At 43.1% G+C, this 17639-nt stretch overlaps 1 protein-coding gene across 1 annotated transcript in view; it reads right to left on the bottom strand.

Moving 5' to 3' along the window:
* Positions 1–16852, bottom strand: part of LOC124000405 (glutamate receptor 4) — a 372689-nt gene extending 355837 nt beyond the window's left edge. The window contains exons 1-2 of the mRNA XM_046306732.1: positions 16395–16852; positions 14962–15044 (exon numbers count right to left, since the gene is read on the bottom strand). Coding sequence (XP_046162688.1) covers positions 14962–14970 — 9 coding nt within the window. The 5' untranslated portion in view covers positions 14971–15044; positions 16395–16852. The remainder of the gene's footprint in view (positions 1–14961; positions 15045–16394) is intronic.
* Positions 16853–17639: the final 787 nt, after the last annotated feature.

Here is a 17639-nt window from a genome sequence, read left to right as displayed (position 1 = left end):
GCACTGCGTTCATCCACCTCTGGCCTGCTCGCCTCCCTACCACTGAGGAAGTACAGTTCCCGCTCAGCCCAGTCAAAACTGTTCGCTGCTCTGGCTCCCCAATGGTGGAACAAACTCCCTCACGACGCCAGGACAGCGGAGTCAATCACCACCTTCCGGAGACACCTGAAACCCCACCTCTTTAAGGAATACCTAGGATAGGATAAAGTAATCCTTCTCACCACCCTCTCCCCCCCTTAAAATATTTAGATGCACTATTGTAAAGTGGCTGTTCCACTGGATGTCATAAGGTGAATGCACCAATTTGTAAGTCGCTCTGGATAAGAGCGTCTGCTAAATGACTTAAATGTTAAATGTAATACAGACCACAAATTCCAATTGGCTATAATTATAACAATGTTATAAATTATAACTCTTTAACATCATCCTCAGCTCTGGCATCTTCCCCAATATTTGGAACAAAGGATTGATAATCCCAATCCACAAAAGTGAAAGAAAATTTGACCCCAATAACTAATATGCTTCAACAGCAACCTTGGGAAAATCCTCTGCATTATCATTAACAGTAGACTTGCACATTCTCCTCAGTGAAAACAATGTACTGAGTCACGCCTGCCCCTGCTCCCCCTCCCTGGCGCTTGAAGGCACCAGGCTGCCCAGCATTACACACCCCTGCCACCATCATTACTCACACCTGCCACCATCATTACGCACACCTGCCACCATCATTACGCACACCTGCCTCCATCATTACACACACCTGCCACCATCATTACACACCCCTGCCACCATCATTACACACCCCTGCCACCATCATTACACACCCCTGCCACCATCATTACTCACACTTGCCACCATCATTACTCACACTTGCCACCATCATTACTCACACTTGCCACCATCATTACACACACCTGCCACCATCATTACACACACCTGCCTCCATCATTACGCACCCCTGCCACCATCATTACGCACCCCTGCCACCATCATTACGCACACCTGCCACCATCATTACGCACACCTGCCACCATCATTACGCACCCCTGCCACCATCATTACGCACACCTGCCACCATCATTACGCACACCTGCCACCATCATTACACACACCTGCCACCATCATTACACACACCTGCCACCATCATTACACACACCTGCCACCATCATTACACACACCTGCCACCATCATTACACACACCTGCCGCCCTGTCATGCGCATCAGCGATTATTGGGCTCACCTGGACTCAAGTCACCTCTGTCATTACCTCCCCTATATCTGTCTGGTTTCCCGCTATGTTCCCTGCTTCAGCATTAATGTTTGTATGTCTTTTTATACCCGTTGACTGACGCTGTTCCTGTCCTGTTACCTGTCTGTTCCTATTAAATGTTCAACTCCCTGTACCTTACAGTACTGAGCAAATGTCAAATTGGCATACCACGTTTTCACCCTGCACATGCTAATTGACAAACAAACCAAAACAAAGGCTAAGTCTTTTCATGCTTTGTTGACTTCAAAAAAGCTTTTGACTCAATTTGGCATGATGGTCTCCTATACAAATTGATGGAAATTGACGGAAACACAAAAAACAAGTGTGCGGTTAAAATTGGCAAAAAACACCCACATTTCTTTCCACAGGGCCGTGGGGTGAGACAGGGATGCAGTCTCGACCCTGCCAATTTACTACCGACACCAACAGAGGCGGCTGCCTCGCTTCGCGTTCTTAGGAAAATATGCAGTATTTAGTTTTTTTTTGTATTATTTATTACACTGTTACCCCAGGAAATCTTAAGTCTTATTACATACAGCCGGAAATAACTATTGGATATAAGAGCAACGTCAACTTACCAACATTACGACCAGGAATACGGCTTTCCCGAAGTGGATCCTGTGTTTGGACCACCACCCAAGGACAATGGATCGGATCCCAGTAGGCGACCCAAAACAACGGTGCCGCAGAAGGGGCAGACAGAGCGGTCTTCTGGTCAGGCTCTGTAGACGGGCACACCGCCCACCACTCCTGGGTATACTACACGCCAATGCCCAGTCTCTTGACAACAAGGTAGACGAAATCCAAGCAAGGTTGCCTTCCAGAGAGACATCAGAGATTGTAACATTCTGTTTCACAGAAACATGGCTCACTCAGGATACATTATCAGAGTCACTACAGCCACCTGGTTTCTTCACGCATCGTGCCAAAAGAAACAAACATCTCTTTGGTAAGAAGAAGTGTGGGGGTGTATGTCTTATGATTAATAAGTCATGGTGTGATCATAACAACATACAGGAACTCAAGTCCTTTTGTTCACCTGACCTAGAATTCCTTACAATCAAATGCCGACCGCATTATCTACCAATAGAATTCTCTTCGATTATAATCAGTCGTGTATATGACGGCCCTGAAAGAACTTCATTGGACTCTATGTAAACTGAAAACCACATATCCCAAGGCTGCATTTATTGTAGCTGGGGATTTTAACAAAGCTAATCTGAAAACAAGGCTCCCTAAATTTTATCAGCATAACGAATGTGTGACCTGGGCTGGCAAAATTCTGGATCATTGTTACTCCAACTTCCGCGATGCATACAAAGCCCTCCCCTGCCCTCCTTTTGGCAAATCTGACCACGACTCCATTTTGTTGCTCCCAGCCTATAGACAGAAACTAAAACAGGAAACAACCGTGCTCAGGTCTGTTCAACGCTGGTGCGACCAATCTGATTCCACGCTTCAAGATTGCTTCGATCACATGGACTGGGATATGTTCCGGATAGCATTGTAGAACAACATTGATGTCTACGCTGATTCTGTGAGCGAGTTTATTAGCAAGTGCATCGGTGATGTTGTACCCACGGAGACGATTAAAACCTTCCCCAACCAGAAACTGTGGATTGATGGCAGCATTCGCGCAAAACTGAAAGAGCGAACCACTGCTTTTAATCAGGGGAAGGCGACCGGAAACATGACCGAATACAAACAGTGTAGCTATTCCCTCCGCAAGGCAATCAAACAAACCCTACATTACTCAGATCATGTATGTACTGTACTCTATACCATCTACTGCATCTTGCCTATGCCGTTCAGCCATCGCTCATCCATATATTTATATGTACATATTCTTATTAATTCCATTACACTTGTGTGTAAAAGGTCGTTTTTGTGAAATTGTTAGATTACTTGTTAAATATTACTGCATGGTCGGAACTAGAAGCACAAGCATTTTTGCTACACTCGCATTAACATCTGCTAACCATGTGCATGTGACCAATACATTTGATTTGATTTGATTTGTAAGCCCCACCCTCTTCAACATATATTTCAATGAATTGGCAAGGGCACTAGAACAGTCTGTTGCACCCGGCCTCACCCTTGTAGAACCTGAAGTCAAATGTCTACTGTTTGATGATGGTGCTTCTTTCTCCAACCAAGGAGAGCCCACAGCAGCACCTAGATCTTCTGCACAGATTCTGTCAGACCTGGACCCTGACAGTAAATCTCAGTAAGACAAAAATAAGTGTTCCAAAAAAGGTCCAGTTGCCAGGACCACAAATACAAATTCCATCTAGACACCATTGCCCTAGAGCACACAAAAAACTATACATACCTCGGCCTAAACAGCAGCGCCACAGGTAACTTCCACAAAGTTGTGAACGATCTGAGAGACAAGCAAGGGCTTCAATGCCATCAAAAGGAACATAAAATTTGACACACCAATTAGGATCTGGCACAAAATACTTGAATCAGTTATAGAACTCATTGCCCTTTATGGTTGTGAGGTCTGGGTTCCACTCACCAAGAATTCACAAAATGGGACAAACACCAGATTGAGACTCTGCATTCAGAATTCTGCAAATATATCCTTTGTGTACAACGTAAAACACCAAATAATGCATGCAGAGCAGAATTAGGCCTATACCTGCTAATGATCAAAATCCAGAAAAGAGACGTTAAATTCTACAACCACCTAAAAGCAATTCTCAAACCTTCCATAACAATGCCATCAGCTACAGAGAGATTAACCTGGAGAAGAGTCCCCTAAGCAAGCTGGTCCTGGGGATCTGTTCACAAACACAAACAGACCCCACAGAGAGATGAACCTGGAGAAGAGTCCCCTAAGCTATCTGGTCCTGGGGATCTGTTCACAAACACAAACAGACCCCACAGAACCATCAGCTACAGAGAGATGAACCTGGAGAAGAGTCCCCTAAGCTATCTGGTCCTGGGGATCTGTTCACAAACACAAACAGACCCCACAGAGCCATCAGCTACAGAGAGATGAACCTGGAGAAGAGTCCCCTAAGCTATCTGGTCCTGGGGATCTGTTCACAAACACAAACAGACCCCACAGAGCCCCAGGACAGCAACACAATTAGACCCAACCAAATCATTACTTACATGACACATTGGAAAGAATAAACAAATAAATAGAGCAAACTATAGTTTTATTTGGTAGTAAACAGAGAGTACACAGTGGCAGAATACCTGACCACTGTGAAAAGCTTTGACTATGTACAGACTCAGTGAGCATAGCCTTGCTATTGAGAACGGTCAGCATAGGCAGACCTGGCTCTCAAGAGAAGACAGGCTATGTGCACACTGCCCACAAAAGGAGGTGGAAACTGAGTAGCACTTCCTAACCTGCCAAATGTATGACCATATTAGAGATACATATTTCCCTCAGATTACACAGACCTACACAGAATTCAAAAACAAATCCAACTTTGATAAACTCCCATATCATTTGTGTGAAATACCACAGTATGTAATCACAGGAGCAACATTTGTGACCTGTTGCCACAAGAAAAAGGCAACGAGTGAAGAACAAACACCATTGTAAATACACCCATATTTATGTTTAGTTCTCTTGTTTTTAATTGTTAAAAACACTGTATATAGACACAATAACATTTGAAATGTCTATTATTTTAGAACTTGTGTTGGTGTAATATTTACTGTCAACTTTCTATTGTTTATTTCTCTTTGTTTGTCCATTTCAATGTAAACATATATATGTAAACATATGTTTCCCATGCCAATAAAGCCCTTTGAATTGAATTGAGAGAGAAATGATATATATTAGATTAATCGCACCTATGAAAGGATACAGCGGTGATAGTATGTCTTGATTCATTTGTAGCGTTTAATCAAGCAAAGGGAATGACTAAAAGTCGCTTTTGAATTTTAGTTTGAAGGATGTTTCTATTCAGTTTCTGTGACCTTGAGTTTCCACTTAGTCATAATCATAGGCATTGTATCAAAGCGATAAAATGGATGTTGCAAATCATCTTCGTTTGTCAAAATGAATAATTGCTGATTCATCCACTTTGGATTCATGAGTAGGAAACATATTCAATCCACTACTGTGCAGTAATATGAATCTTTGATTGTGTGTACAGTTTGAGCCAGAGCCATATATAAAGATATATAACACTGTTTATTTGGCTCTTTCCATAATGTAACGGTGTAGGGTAAAGTTGCCCCTAGACGCTGTCTTGAGTCAGTTTTGCATTTCCCGCACTAACAAATAAGGTTAGGAATGGGAGAGGGGAAGCTAATCCTAGATCTTTACTGAGGTAAAATGTCACGGAGCTTTGATAATGCATGAGGGCCACTGAGTTCTTGCAAGGGTTGTCACTCCCTATGCCTAATCAATAAGGTAGAAATATTGTCATACAATTCTAGTTTGAAATAAAATAAAAAAATCTTATTTGATTGATTAAAAAACAAACAGTCATGATCACATTTGAACCTCCAAAAGTGTGTGTGTGTGTGTAGCCTGATCTCTTACTAAGGGATGAATAGAAAATGCCATTCAAGCAATAGCCTACAGTACAACATTATCCCTCTTGGCCCATTCATTTGGGTATGTTATGACTTTGCAATATCTATTCAATATCTCAACTCACCCCACTGCAAATGTATATGTTGCAGCCATCAGACACAAGCGTAGCAGAGAGTGGATGTTGCTGTCCGCTGGCGCCACCATATGGCCACTTGCAGCACCAGCAGCAATGTCAGATTGTCATACACACAGAGATCAGGGTCGTGTTCATTAGTCACCAAACAGAAGAAAAGTGACTGAAACAGGTCTTGTCCAATAAGAAAAGCATGCACAACGTTTTATGTTGCATGTCCTAAGGAACATGACCCAGGTTTACTGCAGCTGTCAGAAGGGGATCCTGTGATAACTGCATATTCTATAAGGACCCGATTCCGACCCAAGTTAAGTGAGTGTAAACGGAACGTTTTTATGCACTTTTGTCTCTGTGTATTCTGAACTTGAATTTAAGCATGAGAATAGCATGCTATTCACCAGCTATTCGTTTGGGGTGGAGATTGAATAAATGAAGGTGTGGCGGAGTGGTCTACAGATAGACTGTCTTCTGACCGTATTCCCTAATAATTCCAACACCATGAGGAAACCATGAATAAAGTCGAGCCAACCTGTTTCAAGTTGTAAAATCATCTATTTTTTCTTCTCCATGCACTTTTATTTACAACTTAATAAGAGCTTCCATGGTATCCAATTGGTAGTTACAGTCTTGTCTCATCGCTGCATCTCCCGTACGGACTGTCCTCCGTAACACAACCCAACCAAGCTGCACTGCTCTCGACCTTCACCTATCCTGAGTCCGTACGGGAGACGCAGCGATGAGACAAGACTGTAACTACCAATTGCATACCACAAAAAATGGGTAAAAGTTAAAAAAAAGAGTCTGTACAATTTAAATTCTGCAGAAAGGCACAGCATTTCAGAAACTTTACTGTGGGAAAGTATGGTTATATGCTTTCGTTTGCTGCCATATGACTGGTTTCACATTTGTCTCCAGTGAAAAAGGGTTACCCCTTTTGCGTGGGAAATTCCTTTTCGTGGTATCCGAAAAAGGGCCCACTTAACCCAATGTGTCAGAGGAAACACCGTGCACCTGGCAACTGTTTCAGCATGCACTGTGCCCGGCCCGCCACAGGAGTTGCTAGTGAGTGATGGGACAAGGACATCCCTGCCGGCCAAACCCTTCCCTAACCCGGGAAGACGCTGGGCCAATTGTGCGCCGCCCCATGGGTCTCCCGGTCACGGCCAGCTGTAACAGAACCTGGACTCGAACCCAGAGTCTCTAACTAGCACTGCGATGCAGTGCCTTAGACCACTGCACCTTTTAATGCAGGGATGGTGTACCGGCTTTCCTCCTGGGAAGGAGAGGCGGACCAAAATGCAGCGTGGTTATAGTTCATGTTTTTTAATAGGTAAACTCAACATGAACATAATACAAAACAATAAACGTGGCAAAACCAAAATATCCCTATCTGGTGCAACAAACACAAAGACAGGACACAACCACCCACAAAACCCAACACAAAACAGGCTACCTAAATATGGTTCCCAATCAGAGACAATGACTAACACCTGCCTCTGATTGAGAACCATATCAGGCCCAAACACAGAAACAGACAAACTAGACATCCAACATAGAATGCCCACTCAGATCACATCCTGACCAAACAAAACATAGAAGCATACAAAGCAAACTATGGTCAGGGCGTGACAGATGACCACTCTCAAATGTCTTAATCATAGGCTACCCCGACATTCTCTGTCTCCTATTTCTATCATGTTAAATATTAGCCACTATCATTATCGCTTGTCAGTAGGTCTAAAACCACACATATTCAACTGCAATGTACTGTTCCCTTCAGCCTATATTATCATTTCATGTAATTACATTATTTTATTTACCTTCATTTGATTTCTCTGTAAACGCTGTCACGGCTGTGTGGTTGTTGCTGAGGATCATTAACAGTTGATAATTTAAAAAAAAAGACATGTATGATAATTAAATTGTTATGAATTGGAGCGCAGACCAAGCCCTTGGCGCAATACTTGGCCATGGGTATAGTACCATGTGCACTATTCAAACCACCGTTTTCTTTATTCCGTGCACACGACAACACCTTTTCCCCCTCAGGAGACTGAAAATATTTGGCATGGGTCCCCAGATCCTCAAAAAGTTATACAGCTGCAACATCGAAAGCTGGTCTTGACTGGTTGCATCACCGCCTGGTATTGCAACTGCTCGGCATCTGACCATAAGGCTCTACAGAGGGTAGTGCATACGGCCCAGTAAATCACTGGGGCCAAGCTTCCTGACATCCAGGGCCTACAGTGCCTTGCCAAAGTATTCAACGCCCTTGGCGTTTTTCCTATTTTGTTGCATTACAACCTGTATATGGCACCACAACGAACCTGCAAAGAGAGGTCCGCCCACCAAAACTCACAGACCAGGCAAGGAGGGCATTAATCAGAGAGAAAACATAGAGACTAAAGATAACCCTGAAGGAGCTGCAAAGCTCCACAGCGGAGATTGGAGTATCTGTCCATAGGACCACTTTAATCCGTACACTCCACAGAGCTGGGCTTTATGGGAGAGTGGCAGGAAAAAAGCCATTGCTAAAAGAAAAAAATAAGCAAGTTTGGTGTTCACCAAAATGCATGTGGGAGACTCCCCAAACATATGGAAGAAGGTACTCTGGTCAGATGAGACTAAAATTGAGCTTTTTGGCCATCAAGGAAAACGCTACGTCTGACACAAACCCAACACCTCTCATCACCCTAAGAACACCATCCATCATGCTGTGGGGATGTTTTTCAAAGGCAGGGACTGGGAAACCGGTCAGAATTGAAGGAATGATGGATGGAGCTAAATACAGGGAAATTCTTGAGGAAAACCTGTTTCAGTCTTCCAGCGGTTCACCTTCCAGCAGGACAAAGACCCTAAGCATACTGCTAGTGCAACACTTGAGTGGTTTAAGGGGAAACATTTAAATGTCTTGGAATGGCCTAGTCAAAGCCCAGAGAATCTGTGGTATGACTTAAAGATTGCTGTACATCAGCGGAACCAATGCCTACTTGAAGGAGCTGCAGCAGTTTTGCCTTGAAGAATGGGCAAAAATCCCAGCGGCTAGATGTGCCAAGCTCATAGAGACATACCCCAAGAGACATGCAGCTGTAATTGCTGCAAAGGTGGCTCTACAAAGTATGGACTTGGGGGGGGTGAATAGTTATGCACGCTCAAGTTAGGTTTTTTTGTGTTATTTCTTGTTTGTTTCGCAATTAAAAAATATTTTGTATCTTCAAAGTGGTTGGCATGTTATGTCAAATCAAATGATACAACCTCCCCAAATATCTATTTTAATTCCAGGTTGTAAGGCAACAAAATCGGAAAAATGCCAAGGGGGTGAATACTTTTGCAAGCCACTGTATATACTAGGCGGTGTCAGAGGAAATTGTCAAAGACTCCAGTCATAGACTGTTCTCTCTGCTACCGCACGGCAAGCGGTACCGGAGCGCCAACTCTAGGACCAAAAGGCTCCTTAACAGCTTCTACCCCCAAGCCACAAGACTGCTGAACAATTAATAAAATGGCCACCTAGACTATATAAATTGACATCACCTTTGTTTTTACACTGCTGCTACTCACTGTTTATTATCTATGCATAGTCACTTTACAAATGACCTCAACTAACCTGTACCACCGCACATTGACTTGGTACCACCCGGTACCACCTGTATATACCCTCGTTGTGTCATTTTCTTGGTTACTCTTTTATTTTTGTATTTAGTAAATATTTTCTTAACTCTATTTCTTGAACTGCATTGTTGGTTAAGGGCTTGTAAGTAAGCATTTTCACGGTAAGATCTACACCCGTTGTATTTGGCGCATGTGACAAATAACATTTGATTTGATTTAAAGGCTCTCCAAACCTGTTTTTTTTGTGTTTCATAAATACTTTCCTAAACAAAATAATCTATAAGATCAGAGTATTTTTGTATCTATCAATTGGTGCTGAAACGGAGACTAATATGCATATATTTAGATGGCTTTCTTTAATTGATCCCAAATACTCGGAACCCGTTTTCTCGCTATACATTCTAGTGAGTCTGTAGACAAAATTCAAACTTAAAGGTACAGCGTATTTAAAGGGATGGCTTAAGATAAATCTACTGAAAACCCTATTGAATGAAAACTCCACGAGAAAATTTGTTGGTCACTAAGTGGAAGGGTTTTCAGTCGTTGAATGAAATGTATTCAGAGCGTGCAAGGGAGCCACACCTCAACAAGGCAAGTCTGAATACCAAATACTGAGACGTGTGTAGGAAAGGCGTGCATTAGGAAAGGAGTCAATTCCTTAATCGGAATCGGCCCCTAGGACTTTATTGTATAATGTAAACACTATAACAGATCAGATGAGAATTGAGATTGCATTAATGGATTGTGCTTTGTTGTGGATTTCCATTTGTGGCAATGATATTACCTCAGTTCAGTCTCGTGTTAACTTGGAAAGAGAGAGTGAGAACGAGAACGAGAGTTAGGAGGGGGAAAGAGAAACAGGAGGGGGAGAGAAAGAGAATGAATGAAAGAGACCGAAAGAAGCTGGCAATAAATCCTCTCATCTATGACTGACAGTGAGACACAACTCCTGGTTGGTTTATCACCCCTTAATAACTGTTAACTACCTGTAAGTACTATCAAGATGGAGGGCATAAACAACGCTAGATGAATCTTTCTTCGTCTGTGATTGAACTTATACAGTCTCATTAATACATACAAACAAACACATTGTGTTCCAAATGGCACCCTATTCCCTCGTGCAGTACCTTTGGTCAAAAGTGTAGTTGAAAACAGAGAGTGAATCAATGTGAACAATGATGAAGGCCAGTGATGAAGATGCATCTAGAGAACTTGTTGGCACAGAGGCCCAACATGATGACTCAATCACGATTTATGAATTTTTTGGGATGGCTGACCATCTATATATTCCCACAGACGCCCTGGGGTCACTGACGCCAGGAGAGGTGTGAAGACTAATGGAACTTGAATCGACAAAATGAATGTTACTGTGTTAATGAAATTGTAATGTTTGGATTGTTTCAGGAGTTCATAAAGAACTAAGCATTTGGATATGTTTTATTGTACTGTAAGTGCTGTAGATTTATTGTTACAGAGAAACTGTGTTATTCTGTTCGTCGGACAGTGGACAGTTCAAAGAGGAGCGACACAGGGTTTCGCTCTTATTGTACAGTTTTGAGAAGTGGTGATTAGATTAGGGAATGTATGTAAAGTTTGATGACTTTTGTTTTAATGTTTTGGGGCCATGCAAAGTGACGTTAATTAGACGATGGGAGATACAGGGATTTGAAGCTCATGGAAGAATAAAAGCTGGGTATAAACTTTGATCATGGAGTCATTGGTAAACCATTCTCCTGATGTACGTCGTAGTGGTGAATTTTCTGTCGTTAAAATATTTTGTATTCTTTTTATCGTGAAGATTTCGGGTATGTACCATTTGCTAATTGCATTCTTGTTGCGTAACTAATAAATCGGATTACTTTTAAATAGGTACGAACTGTGGCCCTCACATTCCTGAGTAACAGTCCTTGAATGATTATTTGTTGAAATGTCTAATGGGAAATGTTATTCACAATACACATAGCATGGTCTTTAACTGTGCATCTCTGAGCTAAAGTTAACTCAATCATTGAATGTGAGCACATCGATTGAAGATATTAGCTCCTTGTTCCGTAGTCTCTTAATAATTGCATAATGGTAAACCTAGACACGTGCAACATATAGTATTCCGATTGGTGACGCTAGGCTCGCAACCTTGGCTATATCCACCTGATATGATTATGGGCATATAGCATTCATATGATAATGGAGTCAGATGGTATATCATATTAGGGTCAATGACCCCTACACTAATTCTCTGTCATCCTCAGACGAAGTGGATTTTCACCTACAGTATCTACAAAAGTAGTGCACCATGTTCCGGTCAGTCTCAGATAACAACATCTATACGCTGTATCGGTGAGTGAGTTTAAAAAGAAGTGCACTGGGGATGTTGTACCCACTGTGACTATTAAAACCTATCCTAACCACGAACCGTGGATGGATGGCTGCATTCGCACAAAACTGAATGCTCGAACCACTGCATTTAACCATGGAAAAAGGTCTGGGAATATGGCTGAATATAAACAGTGTAGTTATTCCCTCCACAAGGCAATCAAACAAGAAAAATGCCGGTACAGGGACAAAGTGGAGTTGCAATTCAACGGCTCAGACAGAAGACGTATGTGGCAGGGTCTACAGAAAGAAAAACAGCCACGTCATGGACACCGATGTCACACTTCCAGACAAACTAAACACCTTCTTTGCCCACTTTGAGGATAATACAGTGCCACCGTCGCGGCCCACTAACAAAGATTGCACCCCCACCCCTCTCCTTCTCCGTGGTCGACGTGAGTAAAACATTTAAACGTGTTAACCCTCGCAAGGCTACTGGCCCAGACGGTATCCCTAGCAACGGCCTCAGAGCATGCGCAGCAGACTGGCTGGCTGGTGTGTTTATGGATATATCGCTCCCGATCCCGGTCTGCTGTCCCCACATGCGTCAAGATGGCCACCATTGTTCCTGTACCCAAGAAGGCATAGATTCTGAACTAAATGACTACCGCCACGTAGCACTCACTTCTGTCATCATGAAGTGCTTTGAGAGACTCGTCAATGATCATAAAACCTGCACCTTACCCGCCACCCTAGACCCACTTCATTTTGCATACCGCCCCAACAGGCGCCCCACAGACGATGCAATCGCCATCAATTCCCTATCCCATCTGGACAAGAGGAATACCTATGTAAGAATGCTATTCATTGACTACAGCTCGGCATTCAACACCATATTACCCTCCAAGCTCATCATCAAGCTGAAGGCCCTGGGTTTCAACACCACCCTGTGCAATTGGGTCCTGGACTTTTTGACAAGCCGCCCCCAGGTGGTGAAGGTAGGAAACAACATCTCCCCTTTGCTGTCCGTCAACACTGGAGTCCCACAAGGGTGTGTGCTCAGCTCTCTCCTGTACTCCCTGTTCACCCACGACGGCGTGGCCATGCACACCTCCAACTCAATCATCAAGTTTGCAGATGACACAACAGTAGTGGGCTTGTTTACCAACAACGACGAGACACCCTACACGGAGAAGGTAAGGGCCCTCGGAGTGTGGTGTCAGGAAAATAACCTATCACTCAATGCCAACAAAACAAAGGAGATGATCGTGGACTTCAGGAAACAGCAGAGGGAGCACCCCCCTACCCACATCGAAAGGACAGCAGTGGAGAAGGTGGAAAAGTTTTAAGCTCCTCGGCATACACATCACAGACAAACTGAAATGGTCCACTCACACAGACAGTGTGGTGAAGAAGGCGCAACAGCGCCTCTTCATCTCAGGAGGCTGAAGAAATTTGGCTTGTCACCCAAAACCCTGACAAACTTTTACAGATGCACAATCGAGAGCATACTGTTGGGCTGTAACACAACCTGGTACGGCAACTGCACCGCCCTCAACCGCAAGGCTCTGCAGAGGGTGGTGGGGTCTGCACAACGCATCACCGGGGTCAAACTACTTGCCCTCCATGACACCTACAGCACCCGATGTCACAGGAAGGCCAAAAAGATCATCAACGACAACAATCACCCGAGCCACTGCCTGTCCACACCGCTACCATCCAGAAGGCGAGGTCAGTACAGGTGCATCAAAGATGGGAACGAGAGATTGAGAAACAGCTTCTATCTCAAGGCCATCAGACTGCTAAACAGCAATTACTAACTCAGAAAGACTACTGCCTAAATTGAGAGCCAATCACTGGAAACTTTAATAAATGGATCACTAGTCACTTTAAACAATGCTACTTTAAATAATGCCACTTTAATAATGTTTACATATCTTACATTACTCATATCACATGTATATAATGTATTTTATACCATCTACTGCACCCTGCCTATGCCGCTCGGCCATCGCTCATCCATATATTTATATGTAAAAATTTTCATTCACCCCTTTAGATTTGTGTGTATTAGGTAGTTGTTGGGGAATTGTGAGATGACTTGTTAGATATTACTGCACTGTCGGAACTAGAAGCACAAGCATTTCACTACACTCGCATTAACCACTGCTAACCACGCGTATGTGACCAATCAAATTTGATGTAGGGTGTCATTTAGGATGCAGCCTAAAAGTTACACATAGTCAATGTAGGAGCTCGGTTACGATCAATTACCAATTGAAGCAGTAGACTGTGCCTTGCATGAATCCAATGTCTCTCCACACAGCGAGAAAAAAAGACACTTCAATTACTGACAGACCAATGGGGCGGTGAGGAGAGAAAGGCTGCTATGATCCAAAGGCTGCTATGATGTTGTACACACAAAATTGTGTCATTCTGAACATTATCCGCAACATTATATTCCATTTTTGTTGGACTCGAGCAATTACTTTCCTGTGTGCGAGCATACACATGCTTTCTTGTTTTCATTGTGCTGATAGAAAGCACGTGCATGGAAAAGTATCTCTTGAGTCCAACAAAATGTAATATAATGTTGCAGATAAAGTTCGGAATGACATCATTTCATGAGTACAACATCTAAAGACCTGCATCACATATTTTGGTGTTGTTTGGAGCCTTTGTTCATGTTTTAACACATGATACCGATACTGCAGAACGAGCATGAGGAAGTCTATTGATGGTGGGGTAAGTTTCTCAAAATCAAGTGGAATCGCAAAAAAAAAAAAAAAACACTGGACAAAAAAGTTCACTTGTAAAGTCCATGCTCGTGGGTTTGATTCCCGGGACTACCCATATGCAAAATGTATGCAAGCATGACTATGTCACTTTGGATATATTATTATTATTATATAAGTAGAATCATTTGCTTGGTATATCATTTCTGCTCTATATTTAATGTTATCTGTTTGGATTGTTGAAACATAGGACACCATTGAAAGAGAGACCCTGGACTCATTAGGGATTCCCTTTATAAATAAAGGTTAAATAAATGGCCCCAGGTCTTAGTACAACATTTCCTGTTAAAAACCAGACTCAAGGGACAGCCTCTGGTGGCACACTGACCTTTTTCATACTACTGAGCTGTGCTGAATCAAGCAGAGCCAATCTTTCCTGGTTTCACTTCCACAATATCTTCTGGACCTGTGCTGAAAAGGACAATGTGAAAAGAAAATATCAGAGCCAGCACAGTAAGGTTCAAGTTGGTCGAGTGAAAAGGGTATTTCTGTCTGGTTGGCTCTCTGCTAATTGAAAATAGTAGTAATATGAATAGCAAAAGTGTAATAGTATGATGTCCTAAACAGTGCTATTAGTAGAACCAGCATCAACACTTCACATTCTCTACAGGATCAGTGTCTGTCCCGCCCCCCCCCCCGCGGGGGTAGCTATTACAGTGAAAGAATACCATGCTGTTGTTTGAGGAAAGTGCACAGTTATGAACTTGAAAATGTATCAATAAACCAATTAGGTACATTTGGGCAGACTTGATACGACATTTTGAACAGAAATGCAATGGTTCATTGGATCAATGGTTCTTTGCGCATACACTGCATATACTTTGCGCATACACTGCATATACTTTGCGCATACACTGCATATACTTTGCGCATACACTGCATATACTTTGCGCATACACTGCATATACTTTGCGCAAACACTGCATACACTTTGCGCATACACTGCATATACTTTGCGCATACACTGCATATACGTTGCGCATACACTGCATATACTTTGCGCATACACTGCATATACTTTGCGCATACACTGCATACACTTTGCGCAAACACTGCATACACTTTGCGCATACAAAATCGAAATTGCACCTAACCTGGAATAGTACATTATGACCGTTCTCTTGCTTTTTAAAGGTAGAACAAACAAAACAAATCATGTTTTTTTCTTCATATTATCTTTTCCCAGATCTAATGTGTTATATTATCCTACATTCCGTTCACATTTCCACAAACTTCAAAGTGTTTCCTTTCAAATGGTATCAAGAATATGCATTTCCTTGCTTCAGGTCCCGAGCAACAGGCAGTTAGATTTGGTTATGTCATTTTAGACGAAAATTGAAAAAAAGGGCCAGATCGTAAAGCCTGCAGGTATAATGATTTAGAATGTATTATAAGTAGGCTATATACTGTATAACATGACTCTTTCCGTATCAAAATGGCTGGTATTTAGTAAAGAAGAATGTTACCCAACTAGCTGTAGCAGGCCTGTGTGTGATATAAAGCAGAAGGTGTGGACAAGACAAAATCCTCACCCAAACATTCTCCCCAGTGACAAGCTTGTTTGTGTGAGGTTAGTGAGCGGTGCTGGTGAACTTGTGCATGCCGGGGGAGAGTGACAGTGTCAGCTCCCTAAGACGGCACTGCCACACACACACACACACACACACACACACACACACACACACACACACACACACACACACACACACACACACACACACACACACACACACACACAGGGTTAACCTGAGGACTACTTACCTGTACTGGAAGTCTGTCTGTGGCTGATCCTCTTAAATCCTGGACTTTGATGTGTTTCCCCGCTTTGTTCTCAGTCTCTCAGTCTGATCTTAAAGAGGTGCTCTCTCTTACATCTCTCCAAGGAGGCATCCAGTGACTTTCACAACAGAGCCTCTTGACAAAGCCCCCAAAGCCCAGGGGATGTGTGTATTGTGTTTGTGCGTGTGTAGGGAGATGGAGTTAGGGTGAGACAGACTGTCCTGACCTAACACTGCTGGTGGTTTAAAGGCTTAGCAAGTAACACTTCCTCCTGATTCAGCTGATACTGATTGCTCAAACCCAGGACCTCTGCCTTGCAATACAATTCAGAAAATGCCAGCCACTGCAATTCAAGAAAGATCAAATGTCCGAGTAGTCCTCCAACCTGTTTTAGCTGAAGGAGCAGAGCCTAAAGACATCATGCTCTCTGTACTCCTAAAGTTTTAGGACATCAATCATGATGATAACAGAATTAAATTATTTGCTCAAGCTAGCCACACACACACACACACACACGCTGTGAGCATGAGGTGAGAGTCATCTCCACATGACTGAACTGTATGAAAACACAAGCTTTCTACACTCCAAAAGTCCATGGGTAACATACATTGACATATGGTCAGCTAAAAAGGTAAGTGGCCCTTAAACTACTCGGGCCTGGTACCCATTCTGGTGTGGAATTGAGAGAGGGCAGGTTTGAGAGAGGAGAGCATGATACGCGCGGACACACACGTTCTCTCACACACACGCGAACGCACATATAGAGGAGAATGTGACACACGCACACACACACACACAGTGCCCTTGCACAGACATAGAGAGGCATCTGATGTGATCTGCACTGCACACTCTCCTATAGGGCTAGTAAGTCACCTACCCTGACAGGGCAGCTAGTAACCTATTGAGCAGGGTAGCGGATGAGAACAGTAGAGGATAATATCAAAAAATCATGGTAGCCTCAAAAGAACCTCATGAGCTCTCCTGTCCTGTTGACAATCAGTGGTTATGTTTGTGTGTCATGCTCACACACAGACACACAGACACACAGACACACAGACAGACCGACAGACAGACCCAGACAGACGGACACAGGCAGGCAGACACCCCTCTGGGCCTCATCATCACCGACCGATATTAACCTCATCCAGCTCCTCCACCGGGAGCAGACAGTACACATTAGTAAGGGTCTCTTATCAGCGGATGCAACATTGCACCAAAATGGCCGAC

Source organism: Oncorhynchus gorbuscha, linkage group LG16 (genome assembly GCF_021184085.1).
Source record: "Oncorhynchus gorbuscha isolate QuinsamMale2020 ecotype Even-year linkage group LG16, OgorEven_v1.0, whole genome shotgun sequence".
NCBI lineage: Eukaryota > Metazoa > Chordata > Actinopteri > Salmoniformes > Salmonidae > Oncorhynchus > Oncorhynchus gorbuscha.
This window is presented reverse-complemented; position numbering and strand designations above follow the sequence as displayed.